This window comes from Euprymna scolopes, chromosome 11, assembly GCF_053919585.1.
Source record: "Euprymna scolopes isolate OS-2025 chromosome 11, ASM5391958v1, whole genome shotgun sequence".
Taxonomy (NCBI): Eukaryota; Metazoa; Mollusca; class Cephalopoda; order Sepiida; family Sepiolidae; genus Euprymna; species Euprymna scolopes.
Window position 1 is genome coordinate 149,431,180 of NC_136492.1, and position 27,309 is coordinate 149,458,488.

General features: G+C 35.6%; 1 protein-coding gene across 3 annotated transcripts in view; it reads left to right on the forward strand.

The window, feature by feature from the left end:
* The window catches only part of LOC145288109 (popeye domain-containing protein 1-B-like), a 1,451,932-nt gene that overhangs the window by 1,383,368 nt on the left and 41,255 nt on the right, over positions 1–27,309 (forward strand). The window contains exon 9 of one of the 3 annotated variants that reach the window (XM_080136168.1): positions 7,023–7,258. The exons of the other annotated variants lie outside the window; for them this stretch is intronic. Within the exon in view, the coding sequence (XP_079992294.1) occupies positions 7,023–7,111 (89 nt within the window). The 3' untranslated portion in view covers positions 7,112–7,258. Of the gene's footprint in view, positions 1–7,022; positions 7,259–27,309 lie in introns of those variants that run through there. 3 annotated transcript variants of the gene reach the window in all.

The following is a 27,309-nucleotide window of genomic DNA, read 5'->3' on the forward strand; positions in this document are numbered from 1 at the left end:
CAGCCGTGTTGCGACTACGACGTGGTCTTGGCTTACGTGGTGCAGGTTTCTTGTTCGGGAGATCGAGTGGTGTCAGCACGAGTGAGTAGTCGGTATCGCCATCAGCAGAGTGATAGGTTCTTGATCGTCTGACAGAACTTATGTCTTTTTTTTACACAATGCAAGATCCAATTGGTGCCAATGTTTGGAACGAGGATGTCTCCAAAAGACACGATGACACATTTTCTGTTTGAACCAGGTGTTTGAAATACAGACCCTTTTGACTACAGAGTTCCAAACTTCTTTGACCATTTTCATTTATTTTACCAGTACCGAAATGACCAATGATGTCAGGCCAGGCAGAATGGTTTGCACCAACTCTGGCGTTGAAGTCTCAGAGTACTAGGAGGTGATCGCTGGCTGGGATCGTTCAGTATTTTGTTGAGACAGTCGTAAAATTCATTCATCACATGATCTTCGCTAGGCAGTGTTGGCGCATAGACGCTGATGAGGTGTACTAGTGTATCGGCACAGTTGATCTTCAGTGTCATAATTCTCTCTGAAATGCTGACCGGAGTGTCGACTACATGTTCTCTGAGTAATTTGTTCATCAATGCAAAACCTACTCCATGGATGCGATGTTCCTCTTCTGTTTTGCCAGTCCAGAAGAAAGTGTAGTTTTGTTCCAAGATGGAGCCAGTTCTAGCTAATCTGGTCTCCTATAGAGTAACAATGTCGACAGACAGCTTGGCAAGTTTATGGTCAAGTAATGCGGTCTTACGAGGCAGACCTTGTGCACGAAGGTTGAGATTTAAGCCATGCGTGAAACCTGAGCACAGTGTACAAATGTTTCAACTTCCGAGTCGGAGAGTAGTCTTTGAATTGTGATTTGTAACAGGTGAATGATTTACGTCCGTGATTGCCTGACCACCCCATCAAAGCGGCGGACGTGACAGGGTAGCACCTTACTGACCAGGAACTGCCTGGTTTGAGGCAGGTGGTAGCCACCCACTGGGGCTAAATAGCCCCTCCCACCATTGCGGAGGATCCGAAGCGCCATCAATTTGACCAGACCAAATATCTTCTACCGTTGCGAGATCCTGGGCGAAGAAACTCGTGCATTGCCCAAGCGGCACGAGTGGAACTTGACCAGAGCCGGTAGAACCCAAGGAAAGACAAGGTCGATACGTTGGTACTTACTCTGGCTGCAGGAGATGGCCGTTGACTCATACGAAGCTCACCCAGGTTACTTCTGAAATTCATGCTAGTTAACTGTTGTGAGGACTCATAGAAGATGAACTCTTCCAAACTGTATAAATTAACCAAGAGTTACGACTCTGGGGGTGTGGTCAGTGTCCATTCGTAGTCCCCCATCTTTGCAGTACTTTCTACGATGGTTGCTTCTTGTATATGTTGTTTTTATTTCAATATATTTTACCTTTTCTAACTCATCTCCATATCCGTGTTTTCCTTAGTGATCCTTGTGAGGTTACAACAATTTAGCAACGAGAGATTCAAACTTTCAAAGGGAATGTCTACAACATTAATATAATCTCAATTTACTGACCTAGAGTAAAAAAAACACTCTCTTAGCTACAATCATCAATCACCATAATACTACATTTACCTCAGCGGCCGTCCTATTTAAGAATTTCCCAAACCATTCAAAAATTTAATTGAAAGTAAATAAAAACATTTTTAATAGATAATACACTTTAATCCCAGCTTGAAAAATGTTACTTCAATAGTCCAACTCTGTGTTTTTTTTTGTTATCAATATGCACAAAACAATGTATAAAACGATCCTTATATGATGTGTAGTATTAGAACAGATACTACACTATGCTGTTAGTCTAAAGTAGAAAATTATTGACTTCCGAACAATTATAAAACTTGTAACTTTGTTACAAAACTTGATGCCATTCACAAATAAAAAAGTGCTTTATTTTTCAAGGCAACTATTTCATAATCTTCCTTTAAAGAATATTCTGACAATATATCAAAGTTTTATTGTCACACAAGTTTTAAATACCTCTGTTGAATAAACGATGCAAAGCTTAATAGCGAAGAACAAGATTCCTTACTAATAATGGGGAAGGATAAATGGTTTTGTTAATTTATGCAAATTTATCTTTTGGAATTTTTTAGATGATAATTAATAATTTGGATTATTTGGATTTCTCTTCTCACTTAGTTGTTATTCTTACAACGTTTTTGCTGATGTAACCTCCGATCTTCTTCAGGTACATCTTGAACCTATGACACAATGAATAAAGTGCTTAGTAATAATCACTCTTCTGAAGGTTGAAGGTTCAATCTTCAGTACAGGTGAAATTAAGAATTAGCTTTGGGACAGTTTATCGGAATTGGGAATCGGAAAAATTAGAACGTTTTGGGGTATCAGAATCGGAAAAATTTGTGTCAATTTTCTGATGTCCAAATCGATTCTTTCAATAGTCTTTTTTTTTTTTTTCTTTGTTTAAGACTTGATTTTCCATTACTAATAAAATAATAATTATGTATTTTTAACTACCAGTAAAACCTATTGTGTCCTCCTACCTACAAGTGTATTTTTACGTTTCCGAAAAATATAAACATATATCACATGGGTATTTACGGTAATCCGACCCCCCTCTTCCTGCCAAAAATAAAAAGTTTATAGCTAAATATCTAAATATTTTTTTTAATCGGAATCAGTAATTGTATCGGAATCAGAAATTTTAGGTAGAATCGGTAATTGTATCAGAATCGTGAAAAATACTGGAATCGTCCCATCACTATTATGAAAATACTGCAGTGGGACCAACCGAAAGTAGCAATCGCCAACAAATCATTGAAAAATCTTAAGAAAAGTAATTATTCTAAATATTATCATTGGAAATGTTAACTAATCACACACGTCTATTTGCTTTTGAACATTTATGTCATCCTGGTAATTGCCAAGCTTATAAAAACAAAGTTTTATTGTCATGCAAGTTTTATGTACCTACCTCGGCTAAATAAACGTTGCAAAACTTTAATCCAAGCTGGTTTTAGTAGCAAATAATGAGATTATTTGTTACTTATGGAGAATGGAAATGTTTCTATCAATTAATGAAGACTCGCAAATTTATATATTCTTAAAAACAAAAAATGTAGAATTCACTTAATTAGTTATTGCCCTTAACCTATTTATTGCCTCTGACAAAATTATGTTTGTTTGTTTCCTATAATAATTGTTCATTGTATCTGAATAAAACCAATTGAATCTAAATTGAAACCAAACTATAATGATGCCAGAAGAATACCTGTCCCAGGTTTTGTAAAATTAATTCAACAACCAGAACATTTTTGCACCCTTACAAAGTCTAACACCAAGATTTAATGTTGCTAAAATTTATCTCTAGAATACTTATACTAATTTTGATGAAAAGCCATCACATGATTTTGATTTTAGAAAAATGTTTAAAATTTAATGCTTAAGGATCAAAAGGTCTAATGAAGACATTAATATTCAAGGAATCTCATTAATTGGTGTTGAATAACAGTGGTTCAAATTCAATACCACTCTGATATATATGAATTTCAAATTGAATTTTATCATATCATTTCCCCAATAAACATTTAACAAGCTACAAAGAAACGGAAAGTTTATTAAAATTTATTAATTGATGCAATTCTGATTTTTTGAAATGTGAATGCTTGTGTTGATTAATCGGACTAATATTTTCATCTTGAGTGTTATTAGCACAACGTTTCGGTCGCTGCAACCTGCGACCTTCTTCGGGTGTTGAAAACATGATTCTTTTTCTCTACTAAGAAAAACAGGGTTGGCTCTGCATTGCAAGAAATTCGGGCCGTGGGTTTGAGGGTGGGTTCGTAGATCGTAAAGAAGGTTCAATCTTCAGGAGTCACTAAGATATTTTTTAAAGGCTTTCCTGTGACTCAATTTTTCGGGATATCTATACTATCATATTGGAATCCACTTTATGGTTGTGGCGAAGTTGAGACCTTTGTTTAGCACTGATTCCTCAGAGGGTGTTAGCTGACGTTTACTTTGGGTGTACAATGGCTCTTATTGGTAAACGCTTTTAGATTTTCCAATTTCTTTATTTGGTGAGACTTAACTTCCTTAAATTCTTTCTTATAGGATATGTCCAGATATTCTTGCATGCGGATTTTGTCATCAATCTGAAATATACGTATGTAACCTCTGACCTTCCTCAGATGTATTTTGTCAAACTCAAGAATCTTTCTGTCAAAATCATGAATCTGCATGGAATTTCGAATGGAACTCTTTATTTAATCCTCAGGGGTAATTTGTTCTTGTTCCGTCAGCCATAATATGACAGAAGTTTTAAGCAATTCATAATTGTCTGTATCATCCACACTGAGAATCGAACCTTCAACCTCTAAAAGAGTGGCACTTACAACTGAAGCTTATCCATTACACCACAGCTCATTGCAGAAGTGAAAATAATACTCAAGATGAGAATAATATTCCGAATAATCCAAATTATTTGAATCGTTCAGATTATTCTTTCATCTTTAGTGTTATTCTTACAACGTTTTGGTCAATGTAACCTCCGACTTTCTTTGTAAAACTTACACTCTTCTTGACTGTTGAAGGTTCAATCCTCAGCGTGGGTGACATACAAAAATACAATTGCAAATTACTTAGGACTTCTACCAGTCATAACTGATGGAACGGGAGCACACTATCTCCATGGATTAAATAAATGGTTCCATTCAAATTTCTATACAGATTCCCGAGTTTGACAGAAAGATTCCCGAATTTGACAAGATGTGGCATTATGTTAGTATTGAAGTGACATTTGTTTTCTAAATCCGTATTAAGATAATCTCCTCAGTTTTTATAAAGTTAGGAATATTTTGTATTATTTAAATTCATTGGACTACTGTTCTCATCTTGGATGTGATTTTCACAACGTTTCAGCCAATGTAACCTCCGACCTTCTTCAGGTGTATTTTGTAGAACTCGAGAATATTTCTGTTGAACTCGGGAATTTGGACGGAATTTTAAATGGAACCCTTTATTTACTTCACGGGGGTAACATGTTCTTGTTCCATCAGCCATGATAGAAGTCCTAAGTAATTCACAGTTGTAATTTTCGGTCGCTCACACTGAGAATTGAACCTTCAACCTTAGAACCTCTATCCAGTCATGTCTGGTGGAACAAGAGCATTCTACCCCTGTGTAATAAATAAAAGATTCTGTTCAAAATTCTGTCCAAATACCCAAGTTCAACAGAAAGATTCCCGAATTTGAAACGATTACCATGAAGATGGTTAGTGGTTACATCGATTGAAACGTTGTGAAAATAAAACTCAAGATGAGAATAGTAGTCCAAAGAATCCAAATTATACGAATAATCATCTCAAAAATGAGAAACGTTAAATACAAAACGTGTAAGAGTTTTATAAACAATCATTTAACGAACAATCAAATATTCAACAAACTTGAAATGACCAGACATGCATTGGAAACACACAAGTTTTAAATACAACAAACGCGTGTTCGTGAACCGCCGGGTTATCGTCAATCAAGAAATAATTTAATTAAAGAAACGTCTGTTATATATACGAGTGATCTTCATTCTTTTTAGCGTCGCTTTCCATGTGTGTGTAGCCGTTGATCGTCTAGTGGATTTTGATCTTCTCTTAACTCAAGACGAATAAAAGAGACTTGTTGGCGGGTTTAAAGGCTTTATTGCAGAAAGAGATTTGTTCAAAAAGAGAGAGACCAAGATTAACTTTTTATAAAGATATGCTACAATTACTTAATTTTTTTAATTAAAAATTGGTCAACGAATGGACAGTCTTGAGGAGATTCCCTTAGATCTGTACATTGTGAATATGTGTGGATGGGCTGCTCCTCCACCATGAACTGCCTTCAAAATTCTCCTCTGCTTCGAACATGTGATCATTTTTTTATGTAATTAACACCTTCATTTAGCTTGTTTTGTCTAAGTAGTTAACGTCTTAACGTTGTGTTATTCATAAGACTAACCAGATCATTAGTCATAGATTGTTTGAATCCATACATTTATGCATGCCTCCACAATCAGTCGTAAACAAAAAGTCTCTTGTTCTCTTAATAAAAATTAACGCGAATGATTAGGATAATGTTTATGCTCCAGTGACAATACTGACAGCAAGGAGGAGTCACAGGGTAGCAGTGGTGTCTGTGCAAAACGGCCGAGATATAATATGTCCGCTCTCTTGCCAGTGTTGTTTCTTCTTTCTGGTTGTCTTTCTTTTTATTGAGGCGAATGACATCAGAACATTTCTCCATGCCTTTTTTTTTTTTTTTTTTTGTTTGTTGTCTGAAATGTCAGTCAGTCCCGGTTGATGTCAAATCCCTGAGAATTGTGCGTCTCCCATTTTGAACTTCTTTGACGTCATTGCCAGCGAACCTCACTCTAGGATTGTTGCCCTGACCAACTTTCCCGACTTTCCTGGGTCTGGTTTCTATCGATGTCATCTTCGCAAACTCAGTTAGGCAATTGTCCTTTCCAGAATTACCTTTGCCATTTGCAACTCCCGCCCTCTGTAACATTAATCCTATTGCCTCACTTGCTGGGTGCACTGGGTCTATTTTCTACCTGCCACTAGGTCGTCCTGATGTTTACTTAATTAAACAGTCTCCAAATTCACACTAGTTGACATAATCTCTACCTACCAGCACAAGGCGCTGATAATACTGTGGAGAATAAACAAAATTTCCCGTTTTTCTTACTCTTCAAATGTTGTATTTACACAGCCACAGCAGATAGTCTAAATGTCTTTCGTTATAAAAAAAAAAACAGTTTCCACAGGAAGTGAGAAGGGAAGAGGGAATAAAAATTTATGGAAACATGCCTCCACAAAGAAAAGTGTTCCAATCTATGCAAATAGACACCTCGATCCATCTGTATATAAAGACATTATATAATTCATGAATAATTAAGAGATTATGAAGAGTTTCTATAAAATAAAATAATGTTATAGAACGAAAAGAAATCACTTATAATGGTAATATGTGATATTTTCTTGTATTGCAGGGATTCCATCAGTGCAGTGGCCAGACACCAGTTTTAGCAGTATCAGCTCTGATTCTACTGGACTGCTCAACTATGAGACTAGTGTGTGACACACAGCCACAAAGTCTGTTACTATTCTTGCGTCATGTCTATTTTTATGCAACACAAAAATATACACACATCTGCGACTGGTCAGCAACACATCTAAAATTATTATGAAACCAATAAACACAGACAATAAAATTGGTATATAAAAATAATGCGTTATCATTTAAGGGCCTTACCTTTTAGAAGAATCCTTTCAGCGATAAAGCATATTAACTTACTTGAGCCATTTCTTGTTGTGATAGGAAATAGACGATGTTAGTCAATTTGGCGACCCCCACCCAATTACGTTCCATGATTTCTTGTTTGTTTCATTTCAATATTGTCTTTAAATATAATAAATGAGAATATTTGTAAACTTTATTTTTGTAAATGAATGTATTTATTTACATTTTTTTTTTACAATTTTCTTATCAGTTTTTTTTTTTTTCCTTATTGAGACCACTTATCTTTTTAAAAGCACTGGTCATCAAGCCTTAATCTTGGGCAGCCATTATAATCCTCTCCAGATCATAGTGGAGCGATCCTCATTTTAGCCCGTCTATAGAGCCTTCTTTATCTATGTAGCCATGAGTAAGTTCATCCAGTAAATACTTGGCATGCTATTGGTTGGACTTTTTTTTACAGTTTTTGCAATGGAAGTGCTTGATGTATTTTTGGCGACTCTTTTAGGCGATTTCCGTAGCAGACTTGCTTTCTGGTTTTGTCTCATTTGTAATACAGTCTTGTCTAAAATATTTTGCCAATTTGATGATGATGGTTGTTCTGCTGGCTCTTGTTTCTTGACGTTAATGTACGATTTTAAGGTTTGGATTGTGGAAGCTCATCAGATATTGCCGGGTGCTCATGATAATAGCATGGTGCTGATGGTCAATTTCTGAGAGGCCCATACCTCCCACACCTCTGGGTAAATATAACCTTGGCAGACATTGGTTTCTGTCTGTTATTCTGTACAATGTTAGCATTTTCATTGTTTTAGTATTTGTTTATGTCTTTTTTAAAAAAAATATTCTTTTTATGCATTTATGTAAACATGTTTATTTGAAAGAAAACCAGTATAATTGAATTCTTATCTATAGTATTTCTTATTGTCTATGTCATGACACGTGTGTGTGTGTGAGGACACTTCTCAACCTATATATTCAATGGATAAACATATTTATTTGAAAGAAAATAGTTTACTTAAATTCTTGTTATATTTAAAGACAATATTTTTTATAAAAAAAATAAAATGAAACAAATAAGAGATCGTGGAACGTAATAGGGCGGGTTGCCAAATTGACTAACAGCGTCTATTTCCTATGACGTATCGTGACGTAGACAACCAGCAATGGCTTTAGTAAATTAATATGCGTGATTACCAACGTTTCTTTATTTTTCATATTGTCAGCCCTTTTTAAAAGAGATGATCTTCTCCTTGTTGATCTTTTAACTTACACCCGTTCATGTCTTTTCTCCTTGTTGCTCTCAATTGTAAGATATGTTCTAAATACCAACTTTAGCCTAACTCTAACCCTTAGCCGGTGTCATCACTTAGAGCCCCACCCGCCCTACTCAGTGGTGTGAAGAGGTATGATAATGCCAGAAGCAAACTCCCTGATCGTATCCCCTAAAGAGTGAAGTCCTAGTATTGAGAAATATTATAACAAAGGGAGTTTGAATATGATTGGATAACTCCCTCCCCAGCTTTATTTTGATCTCCGGGGCAACCAGCCTGTTGCTCCCGCCCCTGCACGCCGCTGCTCCTACCCCAGAACCTCTTCCTTTCCCCGTTGTTTGTAAGAAATTCTCAATGTGGCTCCTCCGGAAATCTGTGTCTTTTTTGGACTTGTGACATTTAATAGCCATAGTCAGAACTTAAAAAAACAAACAAAACAAAAAAAATAAATAAATATAACATACAGGTTTTTAGTTTGTCTACAGAAATAAAGAATTACAAATGCGGATTTTTGGATTAAAATGTTTCAAAGAAAACAAAATGTCAGCATTTTCTTAAATGTTACTGGATTTATTTTAGTTTTTTCCCCTTTTTTTGGCGGAAAAAAGAAAAAAATAGAACAGAAACAGAAGTTGCTTCTTTTTTATTTCGATTTATTTTTTCTCAGATAAAAAATGTTTTACCCAAAAATGCTGACTTAAAAGTTAAGCAAACGGAAGCAAATAGAAGCAAAAACGATCAACAAGAAAAATAGTACAGCAGTATGGTTTATGGCTGGAAGAAAAAAAGAAAAAAGAAAATCTGCTTCTCAGATTGGGCAGACTTGCTGTGGAGTGCAGTAGCAAAATATTTCAAAGTATCATGAAGCAGCGTTGCTGCATTCTGGGTTTCATTTTTCAAGGACAGCATGTGATAAAATCTCATGTAAATGACAAAAGAAATCACAGATATAGGACATCATTATCAAAATAATAATGAGGGGGAGGGGCAGTCAGTAGCAGTTGAATGGAAAATATTAAAATAGTACATGCAGATATTTAGATGATTTCTGTAGGTTATATTTGAACAAGAAATTAAAAAAATCAAGTTTAAAGATATAAAACTATTCAATCATAGAAGTGAAATAGCCATTAATTGCAAACATAGAATAAATTTTACCTTGGAATAACTAATAAAAACCCAATTGATACACTTAAATAAATAAAAACATAGAACTTAGTCTATCACTATGATTTTAATTTTTAGCTTTTAAAAAAAATCTTCTTGCTTTTATTCACCCCAAATAAGGCACAGTGCCACTTGAATGTAAAGGGTTACTATTTAGAACCAGATCTACAGGGACACTATGTAGGGAGTTGAGCAGCAATACTAAACTTAAACTTCCGCACGTCAGTACAGTTAGGGAATCAGGAACCAGAGAGGAAATTTCAATGTCTAGCAGTTCGAGGAAAGAAACTATTAGAGTAGAAGCCTTTCAGAATCTAGGGAGCTCTACAGTGAAGAGGTGGGATTTTGCTGCTTGTTGGGTTAGTCAGGTTTACACTTGTCTTTACATATATCTTTCTTTATGAATTTGTTTTTATTCCAGGGAGAAGTTGATTTCCTATTTTACTTGTTAAGTAAAATGAAAGACAAAATTGTAAAGTTTATCAGTTCCAAATTTGAAAAAATTGTTGAAGATGGAAATAAAATCATCATCTGATATGTGTTGCATTTGTTATCCCGTATCCATAAACAGTTGCTTTGTACTTTATGCGTAGTATTGAGCTCTCTAGGTATGTTTATATGTTCATATATTTGCGTGTATAGAATTCATCCTTAAACTAATTAATCTATCATTATGACTTTTGAAACACGTAAGGGGGTCTAAATGTGGGCTATATTTAGTTTTATGCAAAATTGGTAAAAAGCAGACGGAAGCCATTTGTAAAAATTCAGATACCTCCGATTTTTGTGAAATTTTCATTATAGATATATTCTCCAAATTTCAGTTTATTTGTAAAAATTTTAGGGGGAAGATGTATAATATGGGCATAATGTTTAATAAAAATTTGATCCATAGACATTAGGCACCTATCAAGCAAAATTTTATGAATTTCAGTTTAACCCTTAAATTTCAGACATTTTCTAGAATCAAAGTCATGTGAATGGAATTTAATCAAAATTGAAATAAGGATTCTAGACATAAAGTTTAATATCATTATATGTTAATCTTTGTAAAGAGGTGCAAAATAGTGTAAGTGTGTGGGACACAAGTATTCTTTCAATAACTATAGCTATTTATTTGCTTTCCCACAAGAACAAAATATTACACAAGGTCGTTTTTACTGTGGGAGACAAACAGCTCCCCAAAAAGGGTCACCCTGGAAGTAGGCAAAAATAAAAATTGCCTTAGTATAGAAGGCTTTCCCTATATTGATAAGGACAAATTAATTTAAGTGTAGCATCAAGACAGATACTACACTGTGGTCTTAGTCTAAAGGCCAGTAGTGTCTATATAAAGGTTATGATGGTTGATCATAGTGAAAAGTCACTCAAAGGCTCAGTTTCCATTAGCTACTACACTAAGGCATAAGGAAGGGTGACACTCCTTTCTCATGATTACTCCACTTATCCTTGATCCTCTTTTTACACTACTGAGTGTTTAGCAAGGAGGCATCAAGTACTATTTTTAATATTTAGTATAACTTGACAGAGTATTGAACTCTGGGTTCACAGCCCATTAGCGAATACTTTATGTTAAATGGATCAATCATAACCATCATTAGATTTAAGCCTCTCATTAAAACTTATATGCCACATCGGTCATATCATTCTCATATTATTTCTCTCCATGCAACATATGTCCTCAATCATCACTGTCCAAGTTACACTTGCATTCATCATCACACTGCATGCTTATAGATACTTTGCTTGCTCAGAAGTGGTAACAATCTGCTAGTTAGCAACGTTAGAAATTCCCTGAACATATTTGACCCACACCTACTTATTTCAGTGACACTAACTCCATCTCCTCATTATACTCTAAAACCAAGCCTGGGTCTCTTTGGATGTGGACTGACGCCAAGTCCTACTGCCACACTCAGGTTCTGCCAGCGGCCACCTGATTGCCCCAGGGGATTACCAGACTCTTCAGCACATCCAGGTACACTTTGGTGTTAATTTTCAAGCCAATTTCTAAGATGTGCAGTTGCATGATGTGCCCCTCACTTGAAATAATACTAAAAGCCATAACCGTGGCCGGAAACTTTGTTTTCATCACTCTGGGCAATGCATTTTGAGGGTGCTGGCAATGGTCCTGTTGTCATAATTTGAGTCGGTAGAGAGCATGAGTTGTACAATGACACATCTCCAATCTCGCTTGTTGAACATGATAGAAGGCTCCTATCGCTCTTGGGATTTGTACACAACTGCCCAACTAGTCGATGGTCTGCAACAAAAAGAGAGAACCGGTTTTCATCAAACGGAAATGGAATCATGTCGTCTTTTCCACCCTGTACACATCTGAGTTCTCATCCATTGTCTTATACTTCTTTCACACAAACTGATCCTATTTTCTCAACTTCATCGTGATTCCACTGCACTTCTTGTGTAGCCAATTCTTACAAATACCATAACACAGTGAGAAGCAGCAAATATGAACGTTGCAAAAAAAAAAAAAAGAAATATCTGAACTGATGAAAATCACACTAAGACCAGATTTTATCATATAGGAAACGTGTTTCAGGAATGAAAATATATTCAATTTCTTTAACTTTATATGCAAGCAGTAAATCAGACGGCTTTTCAAAAATCAGTTATGAAATTCGAAAATGGTGGTATATTATAGCGCAACTCCCTTTGACTTAAAAAAAAAGAAGTTTGTTTCATGGAACTTGTGAAGTATTACTTTGTTATTTCCATGAAATCAACTCTTTTTGTTATCAAGTCAGAGCAGGTTTGGGGCATAAAATCGATACAGACATAAAAAAAGAAGCAATATCAAAATAGATAGTTTGAAAGATAGGAAAATGGAAAATAATAAAGTCATGTTAATTTCAAGGGAGATAACCCATCTAAGGTTAAAACAGTAAAATATTTGTCAAAATACTTAAGATGGTTCACTAAATATTCTGACATGATGGTCCATTGAAAATCAAAATGACGAATCTTTGAAAAAAAAAACTGATTGGTTATTTAATTTGGTTTGTCTGTCTAATAGTTATATTTTGGGGTTATTTAATCTCAACATACAGAACCTTTCATGAGTGATTCATTGTATACAATTAATTAAACACAAGTTGCTGCTTTACCCATATCTATGGGAAGGGGAGAAAATCCGAAGTGCATACCTTTCTCAATAATATTAGATTCAAAATTGTATTTGAACTCTGAAGAAACGATTTCATAATTTGTGACAAAAGTTTCTGCGATTGATCTCCAGCATAAACTGCACGAGGAATGAAATGAAATCATGTGTGGAATTATTTAAAAAATGTACAAAATTAATAAAAATAAAATCCTGTTCGCATTTTATTTTGCATAATCATCATCATCAGCATCATCAGCAGCAGCATATCGTCAGCAGCAGCAGCAGCAGTAAATCAAGAGAGTACAGGTTGGCACATGTGCAGCTGCCATTCCTTTGTGTATTCTGGGTGAAACCTTCCCCAACTTAGTATACTTACTGTTCTTGTAGTCAGGAGTAAAACTTGCAATCTTACATGTCTAATGAATAGGGCTATGACAAGAGAATATTATCATTGTTTTGACTCTTGAGTGTATACCCGACACAGTTAATCAATTGAGAACCACACCATTCTATCCAAAAACATAAAAGATATTAACTGATATACACTCCAGAGTCAAAAGAATGTCATAGCCTTACTAAAGAATAACTGCGACTAACAATAGAACTTCATGCAGACCAAAAAAATTCTCAGGCACAACCTTTATTGGCTATGTGTGGAAATTAAACTCACTTAACGACAATAACAACACCAACAGCTGCAGTAGTATCATCATCATCATCATCATCATCCTCATCATCATCAACAACATTAATATTTTATGCTGCTAATTTATTGACCTGTGCATTTCCAATATTCCATTTTTATGTCGTACACAGTAATTTTTTTTTCCTAGAGATAATTTTTATTCCAGAACTTGTTTGATCCTTGATTTATTTTTACTTTTTATTTTGTTCAGTCGACAATAATTGTGCTTTCATATGCATGAACATCTAGGAATTTATGTGGTTATTTGAAAATTATTTCATAAGTTTAAAATGAAAAATTTGACCAATGCTAAATTATATAAATCAAGTTTTCATGAAGAGAAAAATAAATTCGAAGTTTGAATTTCAACTGTTGACATCTATTAATTTTAACTATTGACAACTATTAATTTAACTATTGACAACTATTAATTTAAACTATTGACAACTATTAATTTCAACTAGTGACAACTATTAATTAAAACTATTGACAACTATTAATTTTAACTATTGACAACTATTAATTTCAACTATTGACAAATATCAATTTAAACTATTGACAACTATTAATTTTAACTATTGACAAATATCAATTTTAACTATTGACAACTATTAGTTTTAACTGTTGACAACTATTAATTTTAACTATTGACAACTATTAATTTCAACTATTGACAACTATTAATTTCAACTATTGACAACTATTAATTTCAACTATTGACAACTATCAATTTGAACTATTGACAACTATTAATTTTAACTATTGACAACTATTAATTTCAACTATTGACAAATATCAATTTTAACTATTGACAACTATTAATTTTAACTATTGACAACTATTAATTTAAACTATTGACAACTATCAATTTCAACTATTGACAACTATTAATTTTTACTATTGACGACTATCAATTTTAACTATTGACGACTATCAATTTTAACTATTGACGACTATCAATTTTAACTATTGACGACTATCAATTTTAACTATTGACAACTATTAGTTTTAACTATTGACAACTATTAGTTTTAACTGTTGACAACTATTAATTTAAACTATTGACAACTATTAATTTAAACTATTGACAACTATTAATTTTAACTATTGACAACTATTAATTTTAACTATTGACAACTATTAATTTTAACTATTGACAACTATTAATTTAAACTATCGACAATTAATAATTTTAACTATTGACAACTAATAATTTCAACTATTAATTTCAACTATTGACAACTATTAATTTCAACTATTGACAACTATTAATTTTAACTATTGACAACTAAACTAAATTGCAATGAAAATTCTCTTACATTTCCAAAAACTCACGCAATTTAACACCAAAAGACTTTTTTTTTTTAAATAAAAGATAATTTTATAAATAGTAAAATATTCACAATTAATCAAATTAATTTTTTAGTAACAGATAAAAATCTATCTTTCTTTACATTTACACTTTTGTCCATTAATAAAAAAAAATCTCATTTTTAAAAATACTACCGCATTATTATTATTATTATTTGGATTCACTAGGAGTTCTCACAGAGGTCATCATCAGCGATTGCTCTCTAAAAACAACCAGTGATGTGCCCTGGAGTTTGAGTGACAACAAGTTTCCAGATTTCCAGTACTTTCCACCTCTTTTGATAACATTTGCAAATGAATTTGCATCATTGCAACAGCTGGTTGCCACTGACTTCGCACTGGCAATGACCATTGCTTTTCACTGGAATTTGGGTGGCAATTAGCCTCCCCAAGTTCCCAGTCCTCGTTCCACTCATCCAGTGGAGGTCTACTTAGTACTTTCTTTCCGTCGTTTTTCCATCCTCCTCGACCATTTGGTGTGGTGCCAGTTGACAACTGCACTCCAATTTCTTTTAATTTTTTGTGGGTTGGGGAAGATGGTAATTTATAGTTAAAAGTTTGTTTTTTAGTGGTGGTGTTCCTCTATTTTTTGTTTTACTTTTTTTTTGCAATTTCTGTATGGCCGCTTGGTATTTGTAGCTCATGTTTATTAGTCTCCACATTCAAAGTTTTTTTTTAATATTTGAACCGTTTTTATTATTGGCATCCATTGTATCTTCTCAACCATCCCCCGATTCTAATTTTTATCATTTTCTTTTTTTAAAAAAGTAGTCAAATAAGCCATCATCAAGGATTTTTTTTGAGAACTACTTGCGGTGTTCCCTGGAGTCTGAGTGGCAATAAGTTTCCATAGATTTCCAGTACTCTCCATCTTTTTTGATAATCTTTGCAGTTGAATTTGAATTATCATAACATCAACTTACCATTGAATGGTTGGCAGCGATCATTGGTCTTAACTGGAATTTGGGTAGCAATAAGCCTCTCCAAGGTCTAAGTCCTCTTTGCACTCATCCAGCGGAGGTCTGGTTATTGCTCTCTCTCTCGCTCCTCAGTCTTTCCACCGTCCTTGTCTTTCACTTATTTTGTGTTATTGCACAGTCTTCTCTGTAAAGCAGCCCTCTTCATTCATTTTTCTTTTTCACATAGAGTCGGTACTATTTATTTATGTATTTATTTTATTTAATAAAACTTGATTGAAATTTTAATCTGCAATCCTAAAATATATTATTACTGAAGAGGATGGGCCAATTTTGTTGATATTTCTTGTAAATGAAATTTATTACTTTGAATTCATTTCCAATTACAGACTTTTTATTTTTTTCATTTACAGCTAAGATTTAATCAAAATGACTTAAATCTGTGTTGTAGTTTAAAGTAAAAATAATTTAAAATAGTATGTGGTACTGTTCCTGGCTTCAGATAATGCATTTTTGGCGACAGTAACATCTTAAAAAAGTGCCAAGAACAATGATAACAATTAATATACATGTAGTTAATTTGACGAATAAAAAAAAAATGAATAAAAACCTGAATGGGTCATCAGTTAGCAAGTGCTAACTCAACAACAATTTTTTTTTTAATGAGATGAGAAAACATGAATTAATGAACAAAATATATTTATATATCAACAATTTTACAAAAATGTAAACTATACTTTGAAAGACCAAAGTTTGTTGAGAAATTTTAGCGTTCTTGAAGAAAAATTGTTTCAAAGTTTCGTTGTGTGTGTGTGTGTGTGTGAGTGTGTGTGTGTGTGTGTGTGTGTGTGTGTGTGTGTGTGTGTGTGTGTGTGTGTGTGTGTGTGAGTTTAGGGTAGCAGGCTTAAAGGGATTTCAGGTTTCCTGGGAAGAACTCTGAATTTCTATTCACCAAGCCACTGCTTAATTTAGCTATAAGTTTAGGAGTTTGAAACGATTTTTATTAGTTGTAAAATATTTTCAGTTCCCACATTCCAGTGAAAATCCGGCTTGCTTTTAAAATTATGAAGAAAGAAATTCTCAATGAATTTGAAAAAGAAAATGGGTGGCAATCAATGCGATTTGCTTTTAGCATTCATCCGAATGGCATCTTGATGTAAAAATCTGCCAATAAAAGAAGAGGAAAGAAAAGCCAAACGAACAAAGAAAGAAAAGAATTGTCTGATTATGTTTGTTCGTTTCGTCTTGCACATCAATTTCTAATCTTCCACAAGTAATTGAAAAAAAAAAAAAGCAGAGGCATTTATGAAAGTCACCCAATATGCAAAATTGAAGCTGAGAAATTAATTAAGATGACATTTTTGCTGAAAAGGTTTTTAATTTGCAACAACTGGATTTTATGATTGAAAAGAATGAGGCAGATACAAAGAGGACATTTGATTGGTTGAAAGAAGTTCATTGTCATCACGTGTTCTCTGTTGTCCTCATTTCACATTTAGTTGGCCATCTTTCATCACAATTGATTGAGTTCAGCTTTAGGAGAGTAGAAAGTGAATGTTGGTTTTACTTTCGTAACTCTCACTTCTCTTATTTTGTCCTTTAGTCCTCACAGTCAAGAAGCGATGTTTCTGACAAAGAGGAAATAATTGCTGTTTTTTAAGTTAGAATCTATTGCATATAACACTTATAGCTGGCAAGTTTTTGACCTTGAAATCGTATTTCTTTAGCTCTTGGACTCAAGTGGCTTCATGCCCTGTCTGGGTCGATTTCTATAAAACAAAATGTTAATATAATCTGAGCCTTGAATTTTTACCTCCCAATCTTCTTTCTTAATTTAATTTTTGCTAAAACTTTTATTCAACTCAAACAAAACATATTGCCACTAAGACTCAAAGGGCTATTGTAATTAGGAGTAAGATTTATAGAAGGCATTCTAAGTAGGGAATTGTGCAGCAAGATATTTTTCGTATTATATTTAATTTTTGCATGTTGGTATAGAAACACAAAGCAGGGAAGAAATTGCAAAGGCATGAGGTTCCAGGAAATAAGCTATTAGAGAAGAAAGATTTCTGGCGTCTGGGGACCTCGAAAATGAAGAGATGGGATTTTGTTGCTAGTCAGGTTTGTCAATAGTATTTACATTCAGGGGTAAAAGTGCAGTAAGTTCATTGGAGCACATTCTGTGGAAATACTTTTAAAACAAACGCAGGGATACAACATTTTGGTGATGTGATAGGAGTTGGAGCTTGGTAGATTGGTCAGAATCTATTTGATTAGAGACCCCTTTTTTTGCATCCTAGTTAGGAGGGAGAGACTGGTGTTTGATGCACCAGTCCAGATGTCTTAGCAATACTCTATGCATGGGCGAATGGTGACTTTGTTAAATATGTTTGCTATAAACAAGGCAACTTCACCTACAAAAAATTTACATTATTTCTAAAAAGAAAACAAGGGCTTTATTTTTTTCCTGAATTTATAAATTCTAAATAACATGTTTGTATGTTAAAAGCTTTGCATTTCTCAAAAGTTTTTAAAATGCTATATTTGTTTTGTTTGTTTTTTGTTTATTTTGAAGAATTTCAAACCGGAAGGGAAACGCAACTCTCGGCGACAGTCTTAATGTTTATATAATTATTATTTGCAACCAAAAAGTAAAAAACATTATAAAAATTATTTTAAAAGTTCAAAATATAGTATGAAATTAAGTTGTTTTTTTTATAAGACAAATTAAACTATTTTTTTCTGTTAAAACTTGATTCCTCACAGCTTTTAAAAAATGTGTTCTGCTGATCTCAAATGACATATTTTAAGATTGATCGTTGTTGAAAAATCAAATGTATACCTCGACTGTTAATCCATAAAATATGGCGAAATTTTAAACAATAATAAAATAAAATGGAGGAGATATTTTTCTTTGGCGACTGATCTCAACTTTCAAATCCATTTTTACATGCAATCAGGTTGAATCACATCTGAAAAATTCTCTTCTTGCTTTCTCCAATCAAAACCTGTTTGTAACCATGTCCAACAAATAAAGAATGACAAAATTTTTCTTTGAGTTTTTCTTTTTGGAATCAACAACAAAAATTGATGCACGTTTTTTTTTTATTCTTTTCATTTTATTTTATTGTTTATGCCAATGGTTGATCCCCAGAATCCTAACATACAACAAAATCTCTCTAGAGTTCTGCAAGAACAAATAAAATAACCTATTTATCCTATGAAAGTCGACTAAAAAAACTTAACCCTTTCTCCCTTGAGTGCCGAAGTTATGCAGTGATCTCATTTTGCCTTACAATCTGGTCAATGGCCAATATGATATCTTATTATTCACTTCTGTAGCAGAAAGAAGTTTTCACACCACAAGTAACTATTTCACAACTAATTTCGATTGGACGACTGCCATCTAAATCAGGATCTGTAAACCTTGGAATAGATTTTCAAGAGAGTTAAAAAAATATGCCAACAACTTAACAGTTCAAGGTGTTGGACTGCTGTATCCTTTTCTGTGTAAATTTCTACCATCTTTTACCTTCATTTATTTTTGCCAAATTAATTGAATTAGTTGCAGTTAAATATGTTGGTATCATCCGTAAGTAAAGTCCAAAGAAAGAATTCCCAATCCTTATGTTCTCCTACTCGTAATTATCAAAATCCAGCTCACATCTGACAGAACTCCCTTCTGCCAAAGAGTCCAAAGAAATAATTCCCAACTGTTATATCCTCCCTCTTGCAATTCTCGTTATCAAACCCCAGCGCACATCTGTCAAAACTTACTTCTACCAAAGAAACGCCCACTCTAACATACAGGCTTTTTATTGGAAAAACCGACGGCATCTCATTTGCATATTTCCCCAAAATCTCGTTACCTCACATGACCACCGTCTGTCTGTTTCCCACCTGACTACAAATTGGATTTCTTCAAGTCCAACATAAACAAATTCCTGATGAACCGCCCACTTAAGTAAGACACTCTATCAAATCTCCAATACTAACGATTACTACGGTACTATCTCATTGATTACTGTACACGCAATAACCCTTATCCCCGAGTGGCTTCCGGGCCTTGATAAGTGGTGACTTCTATGTAAATAGTTAAATATATATTTTCATGTAAAATATAAGTAGACTCTTTTACTATGTAAAAACTCATAAGTTATTGTTATTATTGTTGTTATACTTATTTTTGTTGTTTTTTTTTTTGTTTTTTTACATGGGGGTCACCACTTATCAAGGCCCGAAGGCCACTCAGGGATAAGGGTTATTGCGTGTACAGTAATCAATGAGATGGTATTGTAGTAATCATTAGTATTGGAGATTTGATAGAGTGTCTTACTTAAGGGGGCGGTTTGTCAGGAGTTTGTTTATGTTGAACTTGAAGACATCCAAGTTGTAGTTAGGTGGGAAACAGGCAAGCGGCAGAGAGTTCCACTGGCATGCAGTCTAAGAAAGACGCTTTGCTCATGGAATCTACGTTTGGATTTAGGCACAGATAAAGAGTGGGGAAAATTATTGACAGTAGTTTCAGTCAGACAGGTGTTTCTCGTGAAAGATTGGTGAGGGGAAACGAGAGATTGGAGCTCAGACGAGCACCTGCCATGGAAATAACGATAAAACAAAGACAGGCTCGCAACGTCTCTTCTGTGGGAGAGAGGTTGCAGGGAAGAGAAAAGGGCATCCCCCACTAAACCACGAAGTCTATTTTGTACTCTGTCAAGGCAGGATAGGCTGTTTTTAGCAGATCCTGCCTAGATGTGGCAGCAGTACTCCATCCTTGGACGTACTTGGCTTTTATAAAGATAGAGAATTGCATCAGTAGTGAGATATCTTCTGGAGCGGTAGAAGGATCCCACCATTTTCCCAGCGACCTTAGCAACAGACCTGATGTACATGTTCCATTTCAGATCAGGAGTAAGCGTCAAACCCAGAAGCTTGTCAAAACATGGAGCCTCCCAAGACGAGAGCCATCCATTTCAAACATTTCATAAATTGATGCCAGATTGGGATCAGAGCGTTGATGATGTAAAGATAGAAGCTTGGTTTTAGATGCATAAAAAGTGACCAGCCACCTCTTCCCCCACTGTACCACGCGCTCAAGATCAGAGGAGAGAGAATTAGAGAGAACTTTGTCATTTACGGCCTTTGATGTGTTGCCATAGATGGTCGTGTCATCAGCATAGATGTCAACGAATGATTTAAGTATGTGTTTTGGGAGATCATTGATGTAGATCAGGAAGAGAGTTGGGTCCAGGATTGACCCTTGAGGAACACCAGCATAAATACTGTGGGCTTTTCATTTCTGCCCATCAACCCGTTATTCTTATGAACCTATCGACCACTACTCTTATGAGCCTATCGGAGAGAAATGATTTAATGATTGAGAAAACATTTCCAGTTATACCGTAGCTGGAAATCTTGTGAAGTAGGCCCTTATGCCATACCTTATTAAAGGTCTTCGATATGTCAAGAGCAATTGCCCTGGAAAGGAAGCCTTTGTCAAAAGATTCACTAATACTATGAGATATAACCGTTAGCACATCTGTAGATCTTGCAGAGCGGAAACCATATTGCATGTCACTAAGAAGGTTGTTTCTGTTGAGGTGGTTGACTACTTCTTTATTTAATATGGATTCCAACAACTTACTCATGACACACAGGAGACTTATTGGTCTGTACTGAGAGGGAGATGACTTTTCACTTGAATTCTTAAATACAGGGCATACTGATGAGGTTTTCCAGGGTGTTGGAAAGCACTCCTCCTTAAGGCAACGCTTAAACAGTTTCGTAAGTATGGGGGCAAGTTCTGGTTGGAGCTTTTTCAGCACTATAACTGGAATGCCGTCAGGGTCAGTTGCTTTACTGGAATCAAGGTTCTTGATTAGCTTGGTGCCCTCACGCACAGATATTTGTATGTTGCATAGCGTGTTGTCTGTTATAGGGAGAAATACGGGGAGTTGATGGCCTTTGTCGCATAGGGTAGAATTAGCTGCAAAGTTCTTGGCAAATAGTCTGGCCTTGTTTGATGCTGACGAGATGACCTCAGGTCCATTGATGATGGTTGGGATAGAACGCACACTTCTGTTCAGGATTCTGTTGGTAGCTATGGAAAAAGTGATTTCTGTGCGCGATGGCAGCAGCACATTCTGGGGAGAACCTGGCTGGCTGTTAGGTTTTTGTTGGAATTATTTTGATGGTATAAATGTGTCTATGCCTACATTTAACCATTCAGTCAGATCTGATACTATGGAGGACACGTCTTTTTTAAACATGTAATGCAGAGGTAGATAAGATATGAATGTACGGATGCTATCCCAGTCAGCCATAGAGTATCGATATACAGTACGGTGAAGAGGTACGTCTGAAGACTTATTACATTTCATTTTTATCTTAACTGCTACAACAGAGTGGTCGGAGGATCCCAGAGGAGGTAGAACGGAACATGAACATAGCTCAGGGGAAGTTGTGAGGAAAAGGTCTAGAAGGCTTGCATACTGAACGGTAGTATCAGGCACACGGATGGGTTCGTGAACAATCTGAGTGAAGTCATAGGCAGTGGCAAAATCATGACAGAATCTTCCCTCATCATTGGTTTTATTTGAGTGGGTCAGCCATTTCATATTATGGACATTGAAGTCACTGCAAACGTGAATGTTAGCCGAAGGATGAGCAGACAGGATATGGTCAATTTTCTCAGATACGCTCTTAAAGATAGTAACCCCACTGTTGTGGGGGCGGTAGAGGGCAAATATAAATGCAGTGGTGTAAGCTAGTGCAACCCGGAAGCACATATAAGGTAAATTAGAGTCTTCTCTGGAGATATCCCTACCACATGGAAAGGCATCTTTGATGTAAGCACATATTCCATGCCCATGACGATCTTGGGGGTCAGATTTGGATGTTAAGTTAGAGTATCCTTTAATTATGAATTCGTCTAGAGAAGTGGTTGGCCCTTTGCCAGTTTCACTTAAAAAGAATATGTCCGGTTTCGTCTCCTGTGATTGTATTCCAACCTTTGGAAGGTTGGAACGTAGACCCTTGATGTTGGAGAAGGAGACCTGGTAGTAGGGGTCTACGTTGGAGGATAGGGTTCTAGGTTTATTTGTGTTTTTTTTTTCTTTGAGATTTGTCATGTTGAGGTTTTGGGATTTGTGGAGCATGACAGAGAGGGAAAGTAAAAGAGAAAAAGACCAGAAATTTTTTTTTTTTTTTTTTGTAGCACATGATAAGGTGTTATCATAGATGAAAGTCTAAAACCCCAAATTCCTTCTAAAAAAAAAAGTGGAATTCTACTTTTTTTAAGCAATTACGTGCACACACCATTAAAAAGTTGTCAAAAAGAAAAATATCAATTCTTTTAGAATTTAGAGCTTTACATTTTTTTTTTTTTTACAAAGGAATCATCTCTTATCAAGGCCCGGAGGTCACTCAAGGATATGGGCTTATGAGTGTACAGTCAATAGGAAATATCGTAGTAATCGTTAGTAGTGGAAATTTGGTAAATTGGATAACTTAACGGGACGGTTCAAGAACTTGTTTACATTGGACTTGAAGCTAACCATATTGTAGTCAGCTGGAAAGTAGGAAAACAGAAGAGAGTTCCACAGATGTACAGTTCTAAGAAAGAAACTTTGTTCATGGAATCTACATTTAGGTTTAGGCATAGAGAAAGAGTGGGGGAAATTATTGACAGTAGTTTCAGCTAGACTGGGGTGTTTTGTGAAAGTTTAACAATGGCAAACCTTAGATTGAAGCTCAGACGTGCAGTTGCCATGAAAATAATGATAGAGCAGAGACAGGCTTGCAAGGTCTCTTCTGTGAGAAAAGGGTTGCAGAGAAGAGAAAAGGGCATCACCTACTTGGTTTTGAAGCCAGTTTTGAATTCTATCAAGGCTGGATAGGGTGTGCCAAGCAGCTCCTGCCCAGATGTCACAACAGTACTTCATTTTTGGGCGCAACTGGCTCTTATACAGATACAGATAGAGGATTGCCTTTTTGTTTTGATCATTTTAAATCATAAAAATTAGAAAAAATACTGTTCTGAAAGATTTGCTACAAAATTTATATTTTTTTCCCCCCCAAGCAAATGAATGTTGTGAGTTGAATTCACATTGCAATCGCAACAATAAAAACTAAGGTTGTTTGCACAGCAACTGAGAAAACTAACATGCTTGCTCGTCAGTTTGCCTCAAACTCTACCTTGGACCCAGCAAGCCATTCCCTTCCTGATTTTCCTCTGCGGACAGAAACCACGCTAGATGATCTAAAGATCATGACCTTCCAAGTACATGATATTATAAAAAACCTTGACACCTCAAAAGCATGTGGACCTGACCTCATCCCAGCCGTGCTATTAAAAAAAATGCCCTGCTGGGGTCGCTCCTGTTCTCTCTAAACTCTTTAACAAATGGCTTAACGAATCTTGCTTTCCTGGAAAACTGCTTCTGTGATACCAGTTTACAAAAACTCTGGTGAAAGAACTGACCCATTAAACTATTGCCCAATTAGCCTCTTCCCTCTTTTCGCTAAATATTTGAGTCCTTAATTAATCAAGCTCTAGTCCACCACCTTACAGCTGCTAAACTTCTGTCAGACCACCAATATGGATTTAGGCAAGTCCGTTCTACTGCAGATATTTTAACTGTAATCTCTGAACGTTTATACCAAGCACTGAATAAGGCAGGGGAGGAGAGGGCAGTAACCTAGATATATTTCAGGCTTTTGACAGGGTATCACACGATGGTCTTCTCATGAAAATAAAATCCTATGGTATTACTGGACGAATGCTTAGCATAATTAGATCCTTCTTAAATGAGAGATGAATCCAGGTTATCCTCGATGGGCGTACGTCCAAAACATTTGATATAAATGCGAGTGTGCCACAGGGATCGATCCTTGGACCTTTGTTATTTCTGATATTCATAAATGACTTGCCTGATAAAATTGTCTCTGAGATGAGTATATTGGCCAACGACACCACACTCTATAGCAGGCACGTGGTGAAAACTAATGAGCACATATCTAAGGTAATGGCCGAAACCCTAGAGAAAGATCTTCAGTCTGTAGTGGAATGGGGTCATAAATGGATGGTAACATTCAACGCTGCCAAGACAAAGCTCGTTTCTTTGAATAATTTCATGAAACCTTATCAACCACCAATGTCTATGGCTAGGGATATTTTACCTGAGAGCACTTCGTTCAAGCTCCTTGGCTTAACATTCACAGGAAACATGAGTTGGAATAGATACATTGAGATCATTGGTAAGGCTACTGCAAAGAAGGTTACCTCTCTCTATCATGCTAGAAAGTTACTTACGCCTGAAAGTATCTTGTACCTCTACAAAGCCACCATTCGCCCATATATGGAGTACTGCTGTCACATTTGGGCTGCTACTAGTCTCTCACTCCTGGTCAGGGTACAAAAGAGAGTCGCCAACCTAATAGGTTCTGAATTGTCATCTAAACTTCAGCCCCTGTCCAACTGACAAAATGGTGCATCCCTCAGCCTGTTTTACAAGTATTTTAATGGTGGATGCTCTGACGAACTACAAGCACTTGTACCCCCTCGACGAAAATACCCCCGACAAACCTGAAAAGCAGCAAAGTCCCACCCCTACACAGTTGAGATCCCTAGATGTAAAAAAGCCTTTTACTCTAATAGCTTTTCCCCCAGAACGGCAGGACTTTGGAATTCTCTTCCGGTTTCCTGCTTCCCCAACTGTACTGACATGCAGAAGTTCAAGTGTAATGTGAACAGATATCTTGCTGCTAAACTCCCTACATAGTACCTCTGGAACTTGGGTCCCTGATAGTAGCCCCCTACATCAAAGTGGCAATATGCCTTGTTTGGGGTGAAAATATAATTAAAAAGAAAAAAATTAAAACGAACAACCTTTTGTGCTGCAGAATTTTTTTTTTTTTTTCATAGTCACCACCATTTTCAATACACTTTTTGCCAGGAATTCAATGCCACATCTCTGCTTCTATTCACAAATGCATAAGTTCAGTCATCATAGCAATGCAATTTGCAATCCTCTCTGATCCATTCAGGTGGAATAAAAAATAGAAGGCATTACTTTTGGAACTTTCCTTGGACAGCTAGACTTTGGAATTTCCTCCCTGTTTCCTGCACAAGTTTTAATGTAATGTGAACAAACATCTCGCTGCTCAACCTTCTATACACGCCCCTGTTAGATATGATCCCAAATACTAGCCTCTTACATTCTAAGTGATAATATGCCTTGTTAGAGGTGACAAAGCGTAAAAAGAGAAAACAAAGCAAAGACTTAGCTGAACATGGATTTTGACATGTGATTATACCTGTTTTCAAGATCAACATCGATCAGCTAAGATTTGTCATCTTGAAAAAAAGAAAGTCTTTTTTTCCAGCAATCAATTATATATAAAGTTTTGCTTTTGTTTGTCTGTTTTTTGCCTATAACGATAAAGTGAGCCCCACCTATTTTTTCCTTTATATTCACTGTAAACAAGACACACTGCCACTAAAACGTAAAGCGTTATCAGGTGGGGAATTAGACAGCAGATGTTTGTTTACATTACATTTAAATTTCTACATATCGGTACGGTTGAGGAAACAGAGAGTAGGGGGGGGGATTTCAAAGACAAGAAATTTTAGGAAAGAATTTATAAGAGTAGAAAATCTTCCGTCATTTAGAAATCTCGACAGTGAAAGGGGATGAATTTTGCTGTTAATCGAGTATCTTTACACTGAGGGGGCACAAGTGCAGTATGTTCATCAGAGCACACTTTGTTTAAGTACTTGTAAAACGAGTACAAGGATGCAACATTTTAGTGATGGAACAGAGGTTCGAGCTTGGCTGACAGTGTGGGACTTATTAGGTTAGAAATGCTTTTTTTATTCAATTCAAAAAGAAATGAGTATTAGTAGATAATTGTAAAGCTTTACCTTATCATGTGCTACAAAAAATATTTCTTCCTTTATTTTTCTTTCTTACTTCCCCTCTCTGTCATGCTCTAATCAAGTCTGTCGACCATAAATCCCAAAACTCCACCAGGAAAATCTCCAGAAAAAATACACAATAAACCCAGAACTCCAACTTCCAACGTAGACCCCCTCTACCATGTCCCCTTTTCCAACATCAGGCGTCTACTTCCAACCTTCCAGAGGTTGAAACCCAATTACAGGAGACTAAACCAGACCTATTATTCCTAAACGAAACAGGCATTGGACTGACTATTTCCCTAGATGAGTTCATAATTAAACGATACTCTAACGTAACATCCAAATTTAACCCCCAAGATCGCCATGGGCATGGAATATGTGCCTACATAAAAGGTGGCTTTCCATGTAGTAGGGACATCTCCAGAGAAGACCCTAATTTACCTTATATGTGCTTCTGGGTTGCACTTATTCTCAGCATTTATATTTACCATCCATCGCCCCCACAACAGCAGAGTTACTATCTTTAAGAGCATATCTGAGAAAATTGACCACATTCTGTCTGCTCATCCTTTGGCTAACA